Source organism: Bubalus bubalis, chromosome 6 (genome assembly GCF_019923935.1).
Source record: "Bubalus bubalis isolate 160015118507 breed Murrah chromosome 6, NDDB_SH_1, whole genome shotgun sequence".
NCBI lineage: Eukaryota > Metazoa > Chordata > Mammalia > Artiodactyla > Bovidae > Bubalus > Bubalus bubalis.
Window position 1 is genome coordinate 25,992,270 of NC_059162.1, and position 19,919 is coordinate 26,012,188.

The 19,919-nt window shown below is 35.8% G+C and overlaps 1 protein-coding gene across 7 annotated transcripts in view; it reads right to left on the reverse strand.

Moving 5' to 3' along the window:
• MAN1A2 (mannosidase alpha class 1A member 2) overlaps positions 1 to 19,919 on the reverse strand; it is a 149,065-nt gene that overhangs the window by 83,131 nt on the left and 46,015 nt on the right. For all 7 annotated transcript variants that reach the window (XM_044944495.1, XM_044944497.1, XM_044944496.1 and 4 more), the window contains 2 exons: positions 18,470 to 18,566; positions 3,654 to 3,772 (listed from right to left, as the gene is read on the reverse strand). In XM_044944495.1, coding sequence (XP_044800430.1) covers positions 3,654 to 3,772; positions 18,470 to 18,566 — 216 coding nt within the window. The remainder of the gene's footprint in view (positions 1 to 3,653; positions 3,773 to 18,469; positions 18,567 to 19,919) is intronic.

The following is a 19,919-nucleotide window of genomic DNA, read 5'->3' on the forward strand; positions in this document are numbered from 1 at the left end:
TAGTCATCAGATATAAAAACAGCAACTTTTCACCACTGCTTACTCCTGTTTACTCACCAATTTACTCACCAATCCTATTTATTTACTCTTCTTTAAGAGTAAGAACATATCACTACCTGATATGTTATATATAACTTGAATATGCATTTACTATTTTTCTTGCATAACTAGAATATGCTGCTGCTAAGTCACTTCAGTCATGTCTGACTCTGTGAGACCCCATAAACAGCAGCCCACCAGGCTCCCCCATCCCTGGGATTCTCCAGGCAAGAACACTGGAGTGGGTTGCCATTTCCTTCTCCAACGCATGAAAGTGAAAAGTGAAAGTGAAGTCGCTCAGTCGTATCCGACTCTTAGCGACCCCATAGACTGCAGCCTACCAGGCTCCTCCATCCATGGGATTTTCCAGGCAAGAGTACTGGAGTGGCATGCCATTGCCTTCTCCAACTAGAATATAAACTAGTATAAACCAGAGATAAAACTCTGTTTTGTTCATTCCTGTATCCATAGATCCAGAACAGTGTCTATCACAGAGAAAGCACTCAATAAATACGTTTATTTTTCTATTCATTACCTAATTTTTCTATTCATTACTTTAAATGCAAGCTGGGACCAACTAAACAACAATTACACATAAGACAAGAAGGAGATGAGCTAAATTAAAACATTCTAAGATCTTTATATTTTTCAGAAGAAAGAGAAACTGATTAATTTTAAACTTTAGTAAGTATATCTATTAAAATTTCAAGAGTAATCCCAAAATAAACAGAAATGGAAAGTATATAATCAAACTAGTAGAGGTAAAAAGAGATACAAACTAAAAAATAATAGAGGAAAAAACAGACATGAAGTAATTTAATCTAAAATACGAAAGAGAGAAAGTAAAGGCAAATGAGAAGCACAATAATAATATAGGTAGCAAAATAATGATGGAAGATCCAACTCCAAAAATATGTTACCATACTAAGTGTAAATATTTCAAATTTAACAGTTAAAAGATTCCAAGACTGGATAAAAGTAAAAAAATCTAAGTACACATCATATGTAAAATATACAGCTAAAACAAATGACACAGAAAGGCTAAAAGTAAAGGAATGAAAAATAGCTGTGCTGATTATTAAGCTATTTTTTCCTCAGCTTCAAATCCATCCTTTAACATTCTACTTTGGTATATAGAAACTAGAACTCTTCAAATGCATTTCTCATTTGCCAGTGGGCTCCCCAAGAGGCCCTGCCAATGACAAGAAGTGCTATAAAGATAATACAAGGATGAAGGAAGGAAAAGGAACTTATTCCTTCTAGTTTACTTCTGGTTTCTGACAGTGTCAAACCAGCCATGGTTCTTCACCCTGGCATTTGCTTCCAGGTTACACAGTTCCCTGTCACAGACATATTCCCCAAATTGGCCTCTTTATGCCCTTTTGAGATACCAAGCTCTAGCTAGGTACCCCCTCTTCAGATGTCTGAGCCCTAGCTCCAAGAGGATCCTTTTAAGAACTCCTAAATTATCAAAAACAGAGCCCCAAGCTACTAAATTTTAATGATCTCAACCTCTTCTGATTGTTCTCAGAGTTCCAGGCATGGCAGCCATCTATTGCAGTTATTAATACTACCTCTTGTAATACAATAATGTTCTACTTTGTCTTTTCAGTGCCCCATTATTTGGTTAACAATTCTAAACAATAAATCCTCTCATTTAAAAAACTGTACAGTTTTGGCTCTTGATTGAGCCAACTGACACAATACACCAACAAATTATCAGGCATAATAAAATTGCCATGTTAACAAACAGGAGGGTCTGAGAGTCACAAATGCCAATTCTCTCCAAATTCATCTATAAACTGAATGCAATCCTCATCAAAATTTCAACAGGGCTTTCCAGAGCTTAAAAGAACAAAGAACTGAGAACTGCTAAGATCATTTCCTAGTAGAATAACATCAATAATACCAAGATTCAAATATAGATATCAAGTTGTCTTATAAAAATACTGTGGCTAAGAGTACAATAAATATTTAGACTGCTAAAATATTCATGTAGGAATAAACAGAAGAGCAAGTAGAAAACAACAGACTATAACTAATACATGACTAATGTGGCATGTATAAATAGCAGGGAAATATTAATAAATAAAATCAACTATTTGTTGATCAACTGATAATTGCCTATCATATTCTACCTACAAATTCAATTATATAAGGACTAAAGACCCAAATGCAGAAGTTTAGAATTAAACATTGGAATATATCTTCATGACCATGAAGTAAGGATTTCTTAAATAAGATGCAAAAAGCATAATCTCTAAGGGCTACATAACTATACGGGGTGGGTCGCGGGGTTGGGGGGGTGGTGTGGAGAGGAGTGGATGAACTACATTTCTCCATCCCCTTTATAATAAGATGCGGCCACATGAGGAAGATTCACTCACTAATACACAAGCAAAAATGGGGTAACCGACTTCTGAACAGTCACATATCTTTTCTCTATCCTTTACTTCCTCCTTTCTGCCACTGAGCACTTATCCACCTTATCTTGAGGAATCATCTATGAAGATGAAGCTTTATACTGCAGTTGACAGAGCAGTAAGACAAAGGATCACTGAGGAGCTACCCAAATCAGTCCTAACTGCTTAACTCTGCACTTGATTTCCAGGAAACAGAAATAAATTCTCTCTCTTGCTTAGGCTATTTCATACTAGATTTTCTGTTATGCACAGCCAAACCTAAACCTGATAATAAAAACTATTGTTATATATGCTCAAAATACTAAAATAATACAAAAGAAAGTAATAAGTTTTAGTCTAATTAGCATCAGGAAAGGCATCAGAAAAGAAATGATTACAGATTTAAATCATAATTTGAATGATACAGAGTCTGCCAAAGAGAAAAACACATAAAGGAGTGGTTTCTCACTACACTCAGAAGGAACAACAAGTACAAATATCATGAAAGATAATAATGAATATGACAAAGTAGCCCACACATCTTTTAGGTGAAGACTGGTAGCAATGAAAATAACTGCTATCATTTACTGAACACTGAATATGTACCAGATTATCTCATATAATCCTCACAATACTGCAACAGGATAGCAATTTTATGACAGGTTTAGAAAGTAGCACTTACAGGTAGATTTCCCAAGGAGTACTAGAATGTAGCTGTGCTGGGCTTCAAACCTAAGCAGTACCACTTAACAACTATGCCAAAATTCTGGGATGATGAGCACATGCCTATGAAGACTCATCAAAACTGTGCCATATTCACAACACGATTCAACTATACTTCAATTTAAAAAATAACATTTTTAAAAGATGTTAAAAAAACTGCGCCAAATCACTGTATCTTTAAAAAACAATAAAATATTTATTTTAAAGTTAATTTATGATTTTCCTATATTTGCAGTTCAATGTGCTTTTTTCCCCTAACTCTTGCTTTTAACACACTCAACATGTTACCTTAAATGATAAGAGTAAGAAAAGTAAAAGGAAAATGCTGAGAAAAGGTGTCTATTTTATGCAAAAACTAAACAACTGACAACTGCAAAAGAAGAAGGGAGACTAGGGATTTCCTTAAACTCAGTATAATACTCAAAACTATTGTTAGAGACTGTGCTTTTCTTTATAGTCAACTGAATAAATTATGAACTGTATACTCACCACACTGAAATCAAGGTTGTTTTCAATCCATTTTTGCCCATCTCGGAATTCATCGTGAAGTCCCATGATATAAAGGGTATCCAAAGCATCTACTATAGTAGCACCCATTTGTGAAGTTCCTATATTTACAGAGAAAAATGTCATTAAAAAGATACCCTTCGTACAAGACTTATTTTCATTTTTCATATATATAGAAAGTAAACCAGAGTAGGAATATAGGGATTAAAAAATATCCAACATCGTCTACTTTTCCATTAGAATAGACAATATACATTGTTTAAAACATTTTTCTAAAGAGATACATTGATAACTAATAGGAAGACAAAGGAAAACTAAAACTGTAATTCTTCTTAATTTTCTTCCTGGTTCAGAAAATGAGATCTCTCTGCTTAACTGAGATAGATCAAAGAAAAAAAAAAAAAAAAAAAAGGATTAATTTAAGAAATGGTGAGGGTGGTTCAAGATGGCAAGCTAAGTCATAAGACAATCATGAACCATGCTCTTTTGATCCAAATTCATAAAAAGGGCAAAAAACATACTTAAAATAATAATTAAAGTATAACAAGGCTATATGACTGCAGTGGGAATATAAAGTATAATAATACTTAACAATCAAAAAGCAGATAGAATGTATTTTAAAAGAAGGAAGTCATAAAATGTGAGTAGAGAAAATCAAAGTACTAAGATCTGCCTATCTTCAAAAAGATTTCATCTTGATCTTAAAGAAAATGTTTCAGGGGGGAGGAATTAATTGAACAAAACTAACTTAACTGATACCAAAACCAGATATTGGACACACAAGAAAACAGAACAGGCCCATCTTACTAATGAATAGAACTGCAAAAACCCTGAATAAGATACTAGTAAGACAAATCCAGTAGCAGAGTAAAAGAACAAATAACAAGGAGCAACTGGGTTCTCCCTAGCCCCAGGAATGAGATTATTATTTCTACCTTCTGAGAATGAAAATCACCCACACAGCTTACTGCCTATATTAACATAACTTTATTATTACACTGTCTTCATCAATGAGTTTATTCTTACAGGAAACATACTCAGAAAGACAAAAGTTACAAAATAATTTATTGTTCATTCCAGGAACTTCTTCAAAGATCCATCAACTCTTTAACAGAAAGCATGAAATGATGGCTAACACTTCAAAACTCTAAACCTCCTTCCTTTAAATTCTCTGATCATGTTGCTGTTGTTTAGTTGCTAAGTCATGTCTGACTCTTTTGCAATCCTATGAATGGTAGCCCGCCAGGCTCCTCTGTCCATGGAGTTTTCCAGGCAAGAAATACTGAGGTAGATTGCCATTTACATCTCCAGGGGATCTTTCAGGGATCGAACTCACATCTCCTGAATTAGCAGGTGGATTCTTTCTCACTGAGCCACTAGGTAAGCGCGTAACATAGTGATCCTTTTCCAATCATAACCAAGATATAATCAACCATAATCCACCAATTGAAGGGCCCTTACTAAGCAAGACTTAAAATCTCAATATATATCTCAACTTCGTCCTTCCCTGTCTAACAGGCTACTAAGGTTCTGCTGAGGGAGTGATCTCCCTTACCATGGTAAACATTATCCTCAGCTAGGGCTTCTCTGATAGTTCAGTTGGTAAAGAATCCACCTGCAATGCAGGAGACTCCGGTTTGATTCCTGTGTCAGGAAGATTCGCTGGAGAAGGGATAGGCTACCCACTCCAGTATTCTTGGGCTTCCTTTGTGGCTCAGCTGGTAAAGAATCCACCTGCAATGCAGGAGACCTGGGTTCAATCCCTGAGTTAGGAAGATCCCCTGGAGAAAGGGAAGGCTACCCACTCCAGTATTCTGGCCTAGAGAATTCCATGGACTGTATAGTTCATGGGATCGCAAAGAGTCTGACACGACTGAGCAACTTTCACTTTGTCTTATCAACAAGTTACCCTGGTGATATTTTAGGAATCTGTATTCAATACTACTTAGGTTCATTGTTGTTGTTGTTTAATCATTCATCATGTCTTAACTCTTTTGCAAAACCATGGAATATAGCCTGCCAGGCTTGTCTATCCATGGGATTTTCCAGGCATGAATACTAGAACGGGTTGCTATTTCCTTCTCCAGAGGATCTTCCAGACACAAAGATCAAATTCGCATCTCCTTCATTGACAGGCAGATTATTTAACACTGAGCCACCAGGCTCAGGCAAATTCTTTACCACTGAAGCCTATCTAGGTTCATATTTTCCATCTAATATTCCTTCTATTTATTTATTTATTTTCGCCACACTGCACTGCATGTAGAACTTCTCTAAACAGGAATCGAATCCATGCCCCCTGTAGCAGAAGCTCAAACTCTTAGCCACCGGACTACCAGGGAAGCCCTTTACTTTCCTTCTTAATTCCATACTTTTTTCCCCAAATGTTTTCTTACAATGGTTTTAAGCTATACAAACTTGTTCTTATAATGCTTGTTTTTAACTTACATCACACTTGCTTGTTCATGTGTTCCTAATTATTTCAATTTACCAAGAAGGATATCTTTCTACTAACAAAATGAGTACTCCACCACACTTTTGATAAATTCCTTGGTCTTCTCCCCACTCAGTTCCCTTCATGTTGATATCAACTATAACATTTGTTCTGGGTTATTACAGACATACTTTCCATTTCTTTTTTGTTCCTCAGCTTCCTATTAAGATAACAAAAATGTTATCAAGCTATTTAATCACCCATATATCACTATCTCTTGCATAATCTTTGGCCACCTGATGCATAGAACTGACTCACTGGAAAAAACCCTGATGCTGGGAAAGACTGAAGGTGAGAGGAGAAAGGGACAACAAAGGATGAGATGGATGGATGGCATCACCGACTTGATGGACATGAGTTTGAGCAAGCTCCGGGAGCTGGTGATGGACAAGGAAGCCTGGGGTGCTGCAGTCACACCAGGTCACACATGGGGTCACAAAGAGTTGAACACGACTGAGCAACTGAACTGACTGACTTGCATAATCACCTGAATCAAATATGTATCTCTATTTATTTTAGTATTTTGTCCACAATATATATCATGCATATTTTAAATCCTTAGGAGTCCCTGTTTTTGTTCTTATTTCAATTTTTATAGGTAGCTATGTTCAGTTCTCTAGTTATTTATTTAGTCCTTTAAATATATGTTGCTCTAAGGTGTTGACTATTCTGAAATGGAAAAAGGCCAGACCCACATATATGTACTGATTTTGGTTGGTTCCACAAGGAGAGGTTTGTGCCACAGGCTAAGCAGCACAAAAAAGTGAAAGGCAAAACTGAAATTACTGGCTATCACTATGACTTTTACCTAGACGACAACTGAAGATTTCAACTGGAAAAAATTAAAGGGTCTAAAACTACTCTTGGGTCAAATAAACATTAAAGTATAACACTACAGAAGATATAAAACATTAATAAAGATTTATTATAAGAACATAGGAATCAACCAGTTCTGAGGAAAACTCCTAACTTGAAAATTCTGTACTATTTAATAAGAACAAATGAAAACAATTGCACTCTGTTCTAACAAAGTAAGAAAAAGAATGATAACCTTGAGCAACAAAGTAGAAGAATCAGAAAAGCTAAAGGCAGAAGTAAATGAATTAGTAATAAACAACTATCAGAATAATAAATTCAAGAGATGATTCTATGAAAAGAACTATACAATAAATTTAAAACTGATTTTTTTAAAGCAGTCATTCAAAAGTGTGAAAGGAGTACATGAAGGCTGTATATTGTCACCCTGCTTATTTAACTTGTATGCAAAGTACATCATGCATGCAAAATGATGAAGCACAAACTGGAATCAAGATTGCCAGTAGAAATATCAAAGACCTAAGATACACAGATGACACCACTCTAATGGCAGAAAGTGAGGAGGAACTAAAAAGCCTCTTGATGAAGGTGAAAGAGCAAAGTGAAAAGGTTGGCTTAAAACTCAACATTCAAAAAACTAAGAGTATGGCATCCAGTCCCCTCACTTCATGGCAAACAGATGGAGAAAACAGTAGAAACAGCAGCAGATTTTATTTTCTGGGGCTCCAAAATCTCTGCAGATGATGATTATAGCCATGAAATTAAAAGATGCTTGCTCCTTGGAAGAAAAGCTATGACAAACCTAGATAGCATATTAAAAAGCAGAAACATCACTTTGCTGACAAAGGTCCATATAGTCAAAGCTATGGTTTTTCCAGTAATCATGTATGGATGTGAGAGTTAGACCATAAAGAAGGCTGAGCACGTAAGAATTGATGCTTTCAAACAGTGGTGCTGGAGAAGACTCTTGAGAGTCCTTTGGACAGCAAGGAGATCAGACCAGTCAATCCTAAAGGAAATCAACTATGAATATTCATTGGAAGGACTGATACTGAAGCTCCAATACTTTGGCCACCTGACGTGAAGAGCCGACTCACTGGAAAAAGACCATGATTGAGGGCATGAGGAGAAGGGGTCCACAGGGGATGAGATGGTTGGATGGCTTTGCCGACTCAATGGAAGTGAGTCTGAGCATACTCTGGGAGATAGTGAAGGACAGGGAAGCCTGGAGTGCTGCAGTCCATGGGGTCTCAAAGAGTCAGACACGACTTAGCAACTGAACAACAAATGGGAATATATAAACACAAAAAAGGAACTGAGAATGCTACAAGAGACAGACGTAAAAGAAATTAAGAAAACAAAAAAAAAAATTTTTAGTTGTATTTTCCAAATAAATTTGAAAATGAGTGGAACTGACAATTTTCTAAGAAAATGAGCATTATTTTGACTTATGAAAAAAGAAACAGAAAAATCTAAACACAGACCAAGAAATAAGAAATTGAGAAATTTTCAAAGAGCTACCCACAATACAAGAACTGTACTGTAGAAGTTTCATAGAATAAATTCTACTTTTAATTTTAAGGATGACAAATACTACATAAATCTTGATAGAACATAGGGGGTAAAAAACTTATGATTCTGCATACCACTGATGCAAAAATATAACTTAGTAAAAAAGTAAAACTATTGTCTGATCTCATTTGTGAACATCATGGAAATATTTAGATATGGACTTGCTTACCCCACTCCAGTACTCTTGCCTGGAAAATCCCATGGATGGAGGAGGCTGGTGGGCTGCAGTCCATGGGGTCACTAAGAGTCGGACACGACTGAGCGACTTCACGTTCACTTTCACTTTATGGTGAGTTTATGTTCAATTTGATGAGAGACTGACAAACTGCTCTCCAGAATGTACCATTATATACTCCCAAAGCAATATAAAAAGTCTAGTGGCTCAGTGGGTAAAGAATACGGCTGTAATGCAGGAGACACAGGAGACGCGGGTTAGACCACTGGGTCAGGAGTTCCCCTGGAGAAGGGGATGGCTACCCACTCCAATATTCTTGCCTGGAGAATCCTATGGACAGAGAATCCTGGCAAGCTACGGTCCATAGAGACGCAAAGAGTGGGACACAACCAAAGTGAGCACGCACGCACTGGTTGTCCTCCCATCCTTCTCAATACTTGACACATTGCTGCCCTTTTTAATTGAACTCATTCTAGTGGGTATGAATAATAGGATTTTGTATTATAGTTTGAATTTTAATTTCCCTGATGACTGATGCGCTTATTGACCATTCATTTATCTTCTTTGGTGACGTATTATTTCCATATTCTGAATACACGCTTATACATGTACCACAAATATTTTCTCCAATTCTTGGGCTTGCTTTTTCATTTCCTTAATGTCTTTTGGAGAACAGAGATTTTTAATTTTCATGAAGTCCAATTTATCAATTTCTTTCTTTAATGGTTTACTTCTTGTGTATTCTTAAAACTCTTAGCTCACCTCAAAGTCACAAAGATTTTCTCAAATGTTTTTTACTGGAAATTTTATACTTTTAGTTTTTATGTTTAGATTTATGATCCATTTCAAGTTCATTTTTGTACAGTGCTGAAGAGTCAATGTTTTTGTTTTTTTCTGTAGGAGTATATGACTGACCCAGCACCACTTATTAGAAAGACTTTCCTATAACCCATTGAAAGCATCTTTGTTGAAAATCAATTAAAAATGTATGTGTAGCTCTATTTCTATTCTTTTCCAGTGATTTCGATGTCTATCTTTACACTAAAAACTGTACTGTCCTCATTACTGAAGCTCCACAGTAAATCTAGAATCAAGCAGCACAAATCCTTCAATTTTGTTCTTTTTAAAAACTATTTTGATTATTGTACATGCTTTGAGTTTTCATACAGATTTTAGAATCAGCCTATCAATTTTTATGGAGAAGTCATTTTTACTTGGATTCCTTTAAACCTAAAGACAGATTTCAAGAGAACTGACATCTCAACAATATTGAGTATTCCAACTCATAAACATGGCATGTCTTTCGTTTAAGTTATTTTCCATTTCTCTCAATAGTCACAGTTTTCAGTGCACAGATTGTGCACATAGTGTATTAAACTCATCCACATGTATTTCATGTTTTTATGCTACTGCAAAGGATATTATTTTTATTTTATTTATAACTGTTTATTGCTAGTATCAAGAAATATAATTTACTTTGTATATTGAACTTGTATCCAATGGCCTCACTACTAAATTTGTTTTCATTCTAGTATTTTGTTGTTATTGTTTGACAGATTCCCTAGTATTTTCTTCATGAGCAATCATATTGACTACAAATAAGACAGTTGTACTTCTTCGTTAATAACCTTTGTACTTTTCTGTCTTTTTCTTACTTTAGTGTACTGGCCAGGGCTCCCTGCATAATGTTACATAGAAGCTGGAGAGCAGAGACATCTTTGCCTAGTTCACAGTTTTCAGGGAGAGTGTCTAGTCCCTCAACATTAAGTATGTGGGGATTCTTTTTCTATTTGTTTGGTTTTGGGTATGTGTCAGGGGAGCGAGGGTAGGTATGTTTTAATGCTTTTTATCAGGCTAAGAAAGTTCCCCTCTAGTTCAAGTTTGCTGAAAGTTTTTATTATGCTTTTATTATGGATGGATGTTGAGTGTTGTTAAATGCTTTTTCAATAACCACTGAGATGATCATATAATTTTCCTCTTTTAGTTTCTTAATATCTTCAGTTATATCGACTAAGTTCCAAATGTTAAATCAACCATGCATTCCTAGGATAAAGCCCACTTGGTCATGAGGTGTTATTCTTTTTACATATTGCTGAGTAAGATTTACTAAAATAAATCTAATCTGGTCAAAGATTTTTATGTCCATGTTCATAAAGGAACCATGGTTTATGAACATGGTTCATAAAGGAACCATGAGGAACACTGGTTTATAAGTTTCCTTACACTGTAATACCATTGTCTGGTTTTGGTATTAGAGATTTGGTGGTGGCACCAAGTAGATATATCTATTAGGTGTAAATACCTAACAAGAGCACTTCAAAATACATAAAGTAAAAGCTGACAGAACTGAAAGGAACAAGAAAAAAATCCAATATAGAGTTGGGAACCTCAACACCCCTCACCTAGTAATTAATAAAACTACTAGATAGAAAATCAGCAAGGACAAGGAAGCCTGAACAAACCCATAAACCAATGAGATCCAACTGACATTAATAGAACATTCTACACCCAATAACAGTCACTACATATATACACATTCTATTCAAGCATAAATGGAACATTCACCAAGACAGGCCATATTCTGAGTCAAAAGGTAATTCTTAAATAATTTAAAAGACTTAAAGAACTGTAATCACACAAAGTATATTCTCTGACCATGAGTATGTGTGTGTGCTCAGACTCTCAACACTTCTGACATTTTGCAACCCCATGGACTATAGCCTGTCAGGCTTCTCTGTCCATGGAATTTTCCCAGCAAGAATACCGGAGTGGGTTGCCATTTCCTCCTCCAGGGGATCTTCTTGACCCAGGGATTGAGCCTGTGTCTCCTGCATTGGCAGGTGGATTCTTTACCACTGCGCCATTTGGGAAGTCCATTCTTTGACCATGATGGAATTAAATTAGAAATCAATAACAGAAAGACAAAAGAAGAATCTCTAAGCATTTAGAAATTAAACAACTTAAGGTAAGTTTTTAAACATACTGAATTGATTAAAAATGAAAATACAATATATCAAAATCTTTCAGATGCAGCTAAAGCAGCACTTAGCAGAAAACTATTTGACACTAAATGCTTACATTGGAAAAGAGGATCTAAAATCTATAATCTAGGCTTTTAGTTCAAGAAATTAGAAAAGCAAGAACAAAAAACAAACAAACAAACAAACAAACAAAAAGGCAAGAACAAAAGCAACCCAAATCATGCAGAAGAGTAGAAATAACAAAGAACAGAAATCAAAGAAAATTAAAACATAAAGGAAACATAAGAAGATCAATGAAACCGAAAGCTTCTTCTTTGAAAATATCAATGAAATTGATAAAACTTTTAGCAAAACTGACAAAGGAAAAAAAAGAAAACATAAATTACCAATATTAGGAATAAAAGGGGATTATAACTACAGCTACCATAGATATCAAAAAGGTAATATTACTCCAAACAACTCTATGCATATAAAATCAATGGCTTAGATGAAACAGACCAATTCCTCAAAACCATCAATTACCAAAACTAAGCCATGAAATTAAAAGACACTTACTCCTTGGAAGGAAAGTTATGACCAACCTAGATAGCACATTCAAAAGCAGAGACATTACTTTGCCAACAAAGGTCCGTCTAGTCAAGGCTATGGTTTTTCCAGTGGTCATGTATGGATGTGAGAGTTGGACTGTGAAGAAGGCTGAGCGCCAAAGAATTGATGCTTTTCAACTGTGCTGTTGGAGAAGACTCTTGAGAGTCCCTTGGACTGCAAGGAGATCCAACCAGTCCATTCTAAAGGAGATCAGCCCCCGGTGTTTTTTGGAAGGAATGATGCTAAAGCTGAAACTCCAGGACTTTGGCCACCTCATGCGAAGAGTTGACTCACTGGAAAAGACTCTGATGCTGGGAGGGATTAGGGGCAGGAGGAGAAAGGGACGACAGAGGATGAGATGGCTGGATGGCATCACCGACTGGATGGAAGTGAGTTTGAGTGAACTCCGGGAGTTGGTGATGGACAGGGAGGCCTGGCGTGCTGCGATTCATGGGGTCACAAAGAGTCGGACACGACTGAGTGTCTGAACTGAACTGAAATGACTGAACCTAAGGTGAAACAGATAGTGAATGGCCCTTATAGCAACGTGAAATAGAGAAACTGAAATTGTAGAAGTTGTAGTTGAAAATCTCCCAGAAAAAAAAGCTCCACATGCAGATGGTTTCACTGGCAAATTATATAAAAAACTTAAGAAAGACTATCAAATCAACAGTACAGAAAAATGAAGAGCAGAGAAAACTTCCAAATTCATTTTATTACACTGATACCAAAACAAGACAAAGATAGTACAAGAAAAATACAAAACAATATCCTTCCCTACATATGAATGCAAAATCCCCAACAAAATATTAGAAATAATTAGCAAGTTAGAAATAACAGAAAGAACTTATACATACCTGGAAGATAAAAGGCACATTTCAAAAAAGCACTGTAAAAACAAACAATATTCTATTCCAAATCAAAATTCTTTCAAATGTAAGAAGAACTATCCCTAACAAAAATCTTTCAATTCTCCAAAGTATCTAAGTAAACCTAATTCATTCTATTAATCACTGTTGGAAAAATTATTATCAGTGGTAACCTATGTCCAGCAACATTTTCCTCTCCCCACTCACAAGGTCCAGGACTGAGCCCCAACTAGACAAAATCAAACCAATTTATCCTGCTAAGATGTCAATCTGAAAATATAAACACACAGAGGAAAACAGAGGAAAGAGATAAAGAAAAAAGCTTAACTGGAATCAGATCTACTCTAGAACATCACTGATCTCATTAAATTTCTTTTTTAGTTTAAGCCATTTTGAAATGAATTTCCTGTTATATGTACAAAAAGAAACCTTGATGCCAACCAAGTACAAACTAGACAGAAGTCAGAGGAATATGATTTCAGTTACCATATAAAGAATGTTTTAATAATCAAGGCTAAGAAAAAGAAAATGGACACATTTTAAATTTCCTTATAATCTAGAATATTATGAACAGTGAAAAGCAGAAGTGTCGGTCACACTCGTGTCCAACTCGTCACAGCCCCTTGGACAGTAGCCCATCAGGCTTTTCTGTTGATGAAATTCTCCAGGCAAGAATACTGGAGCAAGTAGCCATTTCCTTCTCCAGGGGATCTTCCCAGCACAGGGATCAAACACACATCTCCTGCACTACAGGCAGATTCTTTACCATCTAAGCCACCAAGAAGGTTCAATTCCTGCTTATATGCTCCTATAGTAATAGGTTAAGATTTTTAAAGTTTCTTCCAACTTTTACGATTCTAATTTTATAAAGGCATACAGAATCTGGGATGTCAAATGAGACACTATGATCCTCCCCTTAGAAAGATCTTCAACAAAAAACCTAAAAACAGATTAAAAAAAAAAAAAATCCCAAATAATACTCACTAGCAAGAATATGAGATGTAAAAAAGGAACAAAGTAGGAAAAAGTCAAACTCTTCATTAATCATTTAGTAAACTAACTTCATAACTAAAACTATCAGACAAAACAAACAATAAAGGATTCATTCCCACTTAGTTTATTCCACTGGAAGAAAAATGTAACCCCTGAAATGTTTTTCTAAAAGTATCAATATAAGCACCTACTTTTGACTACTGAAAATAATATAGATTGCATTTTCATTTTTTCTACATTTTCGGTACAATTTTGTCATAATAGATTTTTCCCATGTGCTGGTAATTTTTTTTTTTTCTGTCTTTAAAGTTAGCTGAAACAGAATTAGAAGCATGAACTTCAGCATGAAGTTGCCTATAATAAAAATCTGGCTCCATTATTTACTAGCTGTACAACCTTGAGTAAGTTAGTTAACCCTAATTGTGCTTCAGTTTCTTCCTCTGTAAAATGGGAATAATAATAATAGTACCTGCCTCATAGTGTCTGAGTACTAAATAAGCCCGCTCACATAAATCACTTCTATCAGTCCTTGGTATATAGTATGCTTATTATTCTGCTCAGCTTACCATAACAAAACACCATCCACTACAGGGCTTAAACAACAAAAATTTCTTTTCTCACAGTTCTGGAGGTTAGAAACCAAGAGCAAGCTTCCAATCTTTAGAGGAACAGCTTCCTCTTGGCTTGATGTTCACCTTCTTCCTATATCATACCCACTCAGCCTTTTCTTAGTGTATGTGCAGTGGGAGAAAAGATTTTGGGTGCTTCTTCATATTCTTTAAGGGTTCCATCCCTTTCTGATTAAGGCCCCTAGTTTAACCTTAATTACGTCCCAAACACTCTATCTCCAAATACAGTCACATTGGGAGGCAGAGCTGCAACAGGTGAATTTGTGGGGCACAAGATTCAGCCTTCAGGAGTATGCACTGTATAAATACTATTGATGCTGCCACTAGTAATGTGTATATAACTATTGTTACTAGTAATGTAACTAGTAATGTGTATGTAACATACACACATACAAAGGAAAATACAGTTTTATTCACAAACCCAATTACGGAATCTCTAAAGCAAATAACTGACCTCATACCTCAATAAACAGGTAAAAATTTTATTGGAAAATACTCAATTGATACTCATTACAAGATGACCCCTCAGAAATACCAAATCAAAACTGACAAAATCTTGCTTCTGTACCAAATTAAAAGACTAATTTTGTAAAGTCACCCTTTCCAACTCTCCTCTGTCCATGGGATTTTCCAGACAAGAATACTGCAGTGGGTTGCCATTTCCTTCTCCATTTCCAACTCTAGGCTCCTTTAATTTCTATGATCTCACAAATAACTTTGTTTATCCAGTAAACCAGTTTAAGTGCTCCTAATGACCAGTCAGTAAGAACTCACCTGACAATAATCTGAACCTGTCATTGCCCTGGTCATCATTTACCAACCTAACCAAATAGTGATCTACAAAGGTCACTTGTGAAGAAGTCTGACAAAAAGTACCACAAATTAAAACCACTTTTCATAAGGGAATTCCCTGTTGGCCCAGTAGTTAGGACTCCAAACTTTCATTGACATGGGCCTGGGTTCAATCCTTGGTCAGGGGACTAAGATCCTGCAAGCCACGTGGCATGCAGCACAGCCATAAATAAATAAACAGCAAAACCCCTTTCATAAAAATGCTATTTTTAGAAAGAGAAAACATTAAGTCAAAACGTACCCATTAGGATTTTAACAAAATCACATTCATTTAAGAAGGAAATGGGTTTGTCTGGTGGCTCAGATGGTAAAGAATCTGCCTGAAATGGAGGAGATCTGGGTTCGATCCATGGGTCGGGAAGATTGCCTGGAGAAGGGCATGGCTACCCACTCCAGTATTCTTGTCTGAAGAATTCCATGGACAGAGGAGACTGGCAAACTATGTAGTCCATGACGTTGCAAAGAGTTTGACACAACAGAGCAACTCTTTCAGACTTTAAAAAAGAAACAACCAGTTTGCTCACTAAATGAATTATACTGACTCATAAGGAATAAAATTTTAAGAAGTTACCTGAAAGCTCATTTATCTTTAAATTCAGCAAATAATCATACCTTACAGTTACTGATTAAGTAAATTAAGTTATTGATTACAGTCATGATTAAGTAAAACAAATGTATGTTATTTACCTACTACCTCACCTAGGACCATACTATTTGATAAGTCTTACTACTATATTAGATGTTCTGAGAAATAAGATTTAAAAAACTAAACAAAAAATTAACATCCAACTCATTTTAAAAGGGCTCAGAATTTGCCACTGAGTTTAATACAAACGGATGGTTAGTTGCAGAGGATCTAATTTTAATTAATCATTAAATATCTTTTACTGCACTAATGTCTCACTGTGGCCTCCACAAACAACAGTAACTTAATTCTGTAACCTCTGCTAAGGAAATAAACTATACTTCATTAAGTGATAGATGCAAAATTAAATGTCATATGTGAGATCTCTGGGTGTCTTTCATTACCTAAAGAAAAAATTTTTCCATTATTCCTCCATCCCAACATCTCTCAAACCCAGGAGAAATTATCTTTTCAGTCATTTTCTTTTTTGACAGGAAACAATCAAGCACTGAAAAAATTATGAGATATCACTGCACAGGAAAAATTCTTCCTTAGTCACAATAAAAAAATAGTTATTATTGTGGTGTTGCATTACAATTAGTAAAGATGACTGCACTTCATGTGACTGACAAATGTGCTTTCTGATTCTATTAGTATTTTCTTGTCTTTACCTACTGCTATTTAAAAGATATCCATCACATCAAGAAGCACCTAAAATGAGAGAAGATGTGAAGACTCTAAAGAACAACTTGATAATTTTTAAGACTTATTCTTAGGTTAAATAAAAGTTGTTCAGGTAGTTAACACTCTTTTAAACTGAGAAATTTAACAAGTGAACTGAACTCACGTGAGGTAGAAAGTTATTAAATTCAAGTTAAACAAAAAGCTCTTCCCCAAACCTTCATCCACACACACACTGTCAATTTCTCCCTTGGAACTGTGAATATACTGTACATTTACTCAATTTATCAACTGAATCACCTTAGGCATGTTACTTATTATTATTATTTTTTAACATACATAGCTAACACTACTGGAATTTCCTATCCTTTTCCTCCTCTGCAATGTGTGAGTATCAGAATTGGGACTATGTTGAAGAAAAACAATTACAAATAGGTATGTACCTTTCTTACACTAAAGAAAAACAATGCAGAAAAAGCTTCAAAATACAAATAAATGACTAAAACATCTGTATGCAAATACAAAATTTATCACTTATCTGTGATAACTAAATCTTGAGTAAAACTTGCAAAAAACTACACCTTGCTTCAAATTACAGTTCCATAGAAATACAGTTGTTACTGTTGTTTAGTCACTTAAGTTGTGTCCGACTCTTTTGTGACCCCATGGACTGAAGCCCACGAGAAATAAAGAAGACCGCCCCCCTTATCTCAAGGTGCCCAGATACCTGGAACCCTGGAGAGTACCAAACTCTACATGTTTTTTCCCTATACATACATATGTATAATAAAGTTTAATTTATAAATTAGGCACAATACGAGACTGACAATAACTAATAATAAAATAGAATAATTATAATAATTTACTGCAATAAACATTATGTAGATGTGGTCTCTCTCTTCCTTAAAAGATCTTACTGTACAAATGTAAAGACTTTTCCATCTTAACTAAGCACTTAATTGCACTACAGCCATAACCTGTGCAGTCTGAAGCACAACAGTAAAACTAGCACAAATTTCCTTCCTCACAATTTCATGATTAGAATATTTATTCTTAACCTGAGATCTTAATTTCAGCATATGGTCCTTATTAAGTGAAGAACTTTCATCTTTTCACTTAAAGAAAGCACTTCACAGTTTCTCTTTGGCAAATCCAAATTGCTGGCATCACTACTCTTGTGTTGTGGGCCTATTATTAAGTAAAATAAGGACTACCTGAACACAAGCACTGCGCTATCTCCACAGTTGATCTGATAGCCCAGACAGATGGCTAACTAACAAGTAGGATACACTGGACAAAGAGATGGTTCATACCCTAGGCTGGAAAAGGCACAAAATTTAAATTTATTAATTATTTCCGAATATTTCCATTTAATATTTTCAGACTGAGATTGACCATAAGTAAATGAAATAGAAAGAAAACAAAAGCTTAGATAAGCAGGGACTACTGTACTCAGGTTTTAGAAAGTAACTAAATAGTTAGATCCTATTTTTAAAATAAAAACAGTAAAAAAGCAGCCTTACCAAATATATTAGTGGAGTGTCCTTTCCTTGCAATAGGTCTGAGTTCATTATGCCCCCATCCATATATCCTGTAATTATCCCAGGCATGTTTCATCATCTGAGAAAAGAAAAATTATAACCCATCAATTTACATTTTTCACAGACTGTTATCCTTACATTTCATGCAATTTAAAGATTCTATTACTATATCCTTACACATTCTCCTGTATCTCCTACATTAGTATATTATTCTGTTAACATCAGTGTCAATGTGAAAACATATATAATCATGTTTAACTTAAGTCTACACAACAGAACAAAAAATTAGGTGTAATAAAGAAGCTCTTTTTATTGGGGAGCAAAGTGTCTATTTGGCATTCTTTCCTTTTAGGAACTACCAATCCTTTCAGACGGAGAAGGCAATGGCACCCCACTCCAGTACTCTTGGCTGGAAAATCCCATGGACAGAGGAGCCTGGTAGGCTGCAGTCCATGGGGTCGCTAGGAGTCGGACACGACTGAGCGACTTCACTTTCGCTTTTTGCTTTCGTGCACTGGAGAAGGAAATGGCAACCCACTCCAGTGTTCTTGCCTGGAGAATCCCAGGGACGGGGGAGCCTGGTGGGCTGCCGTCTTCGGGGTCGCACAGAGTCGGACACGACTGAAGTAACTTAGCATAGCATAGCATAATCCTTTCAGAAACAGCTCCCCTTCCCTCACTGTAACCATGACAGAGCTGTCAAAAATGGGCTCTGATTCCACAATCAATGAACACAGCCTGGCTAGAGTATCCCTAATCTTTAGACCAAAGATCAGCAAACTGTTCCTATAAAGTAAGTATTTTAGACCTTGACGTCTATACGGTATATATGCTAACCACTAAACTCAGCTATTGCAGCAAAAAGCAGCCCTGGACAATATGTAAACAAATGAGCATGACTGGGCTCCAATTAAACTGTGTTTTTAAAAACCAAGAAGCAGGCAGAGTTTGGCCAGCAGGTTGCAGCCTGCCAATCAATCCCTGACCTACACTAAGTGACTGGGTACATGTGATCCAGTAAAGGCAATCAAGTCCTTTCACACATATTGTTACAGATACCATGAGACAAAGGACTGTCTTGTTTTGCAATCTCAAGACCTATGCAATATATAATCCTGGAGCTGAGGGGGGCTAACTCTCCCAACATGGAGAAATGAAGTAACAAAAGAAAATAGAGATATACATATCTGTTGACAATAACATCTACAGGGTTGGACTGAGCCAAATTTGAAGCCCTGGTTTAGAGCGCTAGGCTAATAAATATTTTTATATCAATTAGTTTGAACTGGGTTTCTTTCAACCCAGTGAGTACTAACCTATACAACAGCAGAGTATTTAATTAAATATCAGTTGAATTATGTAATAGTAGCTTATGGTGTATCAAACATAATATTCATCAAAACATTTCTCAACTTTTTTTGCAGCCTACTCA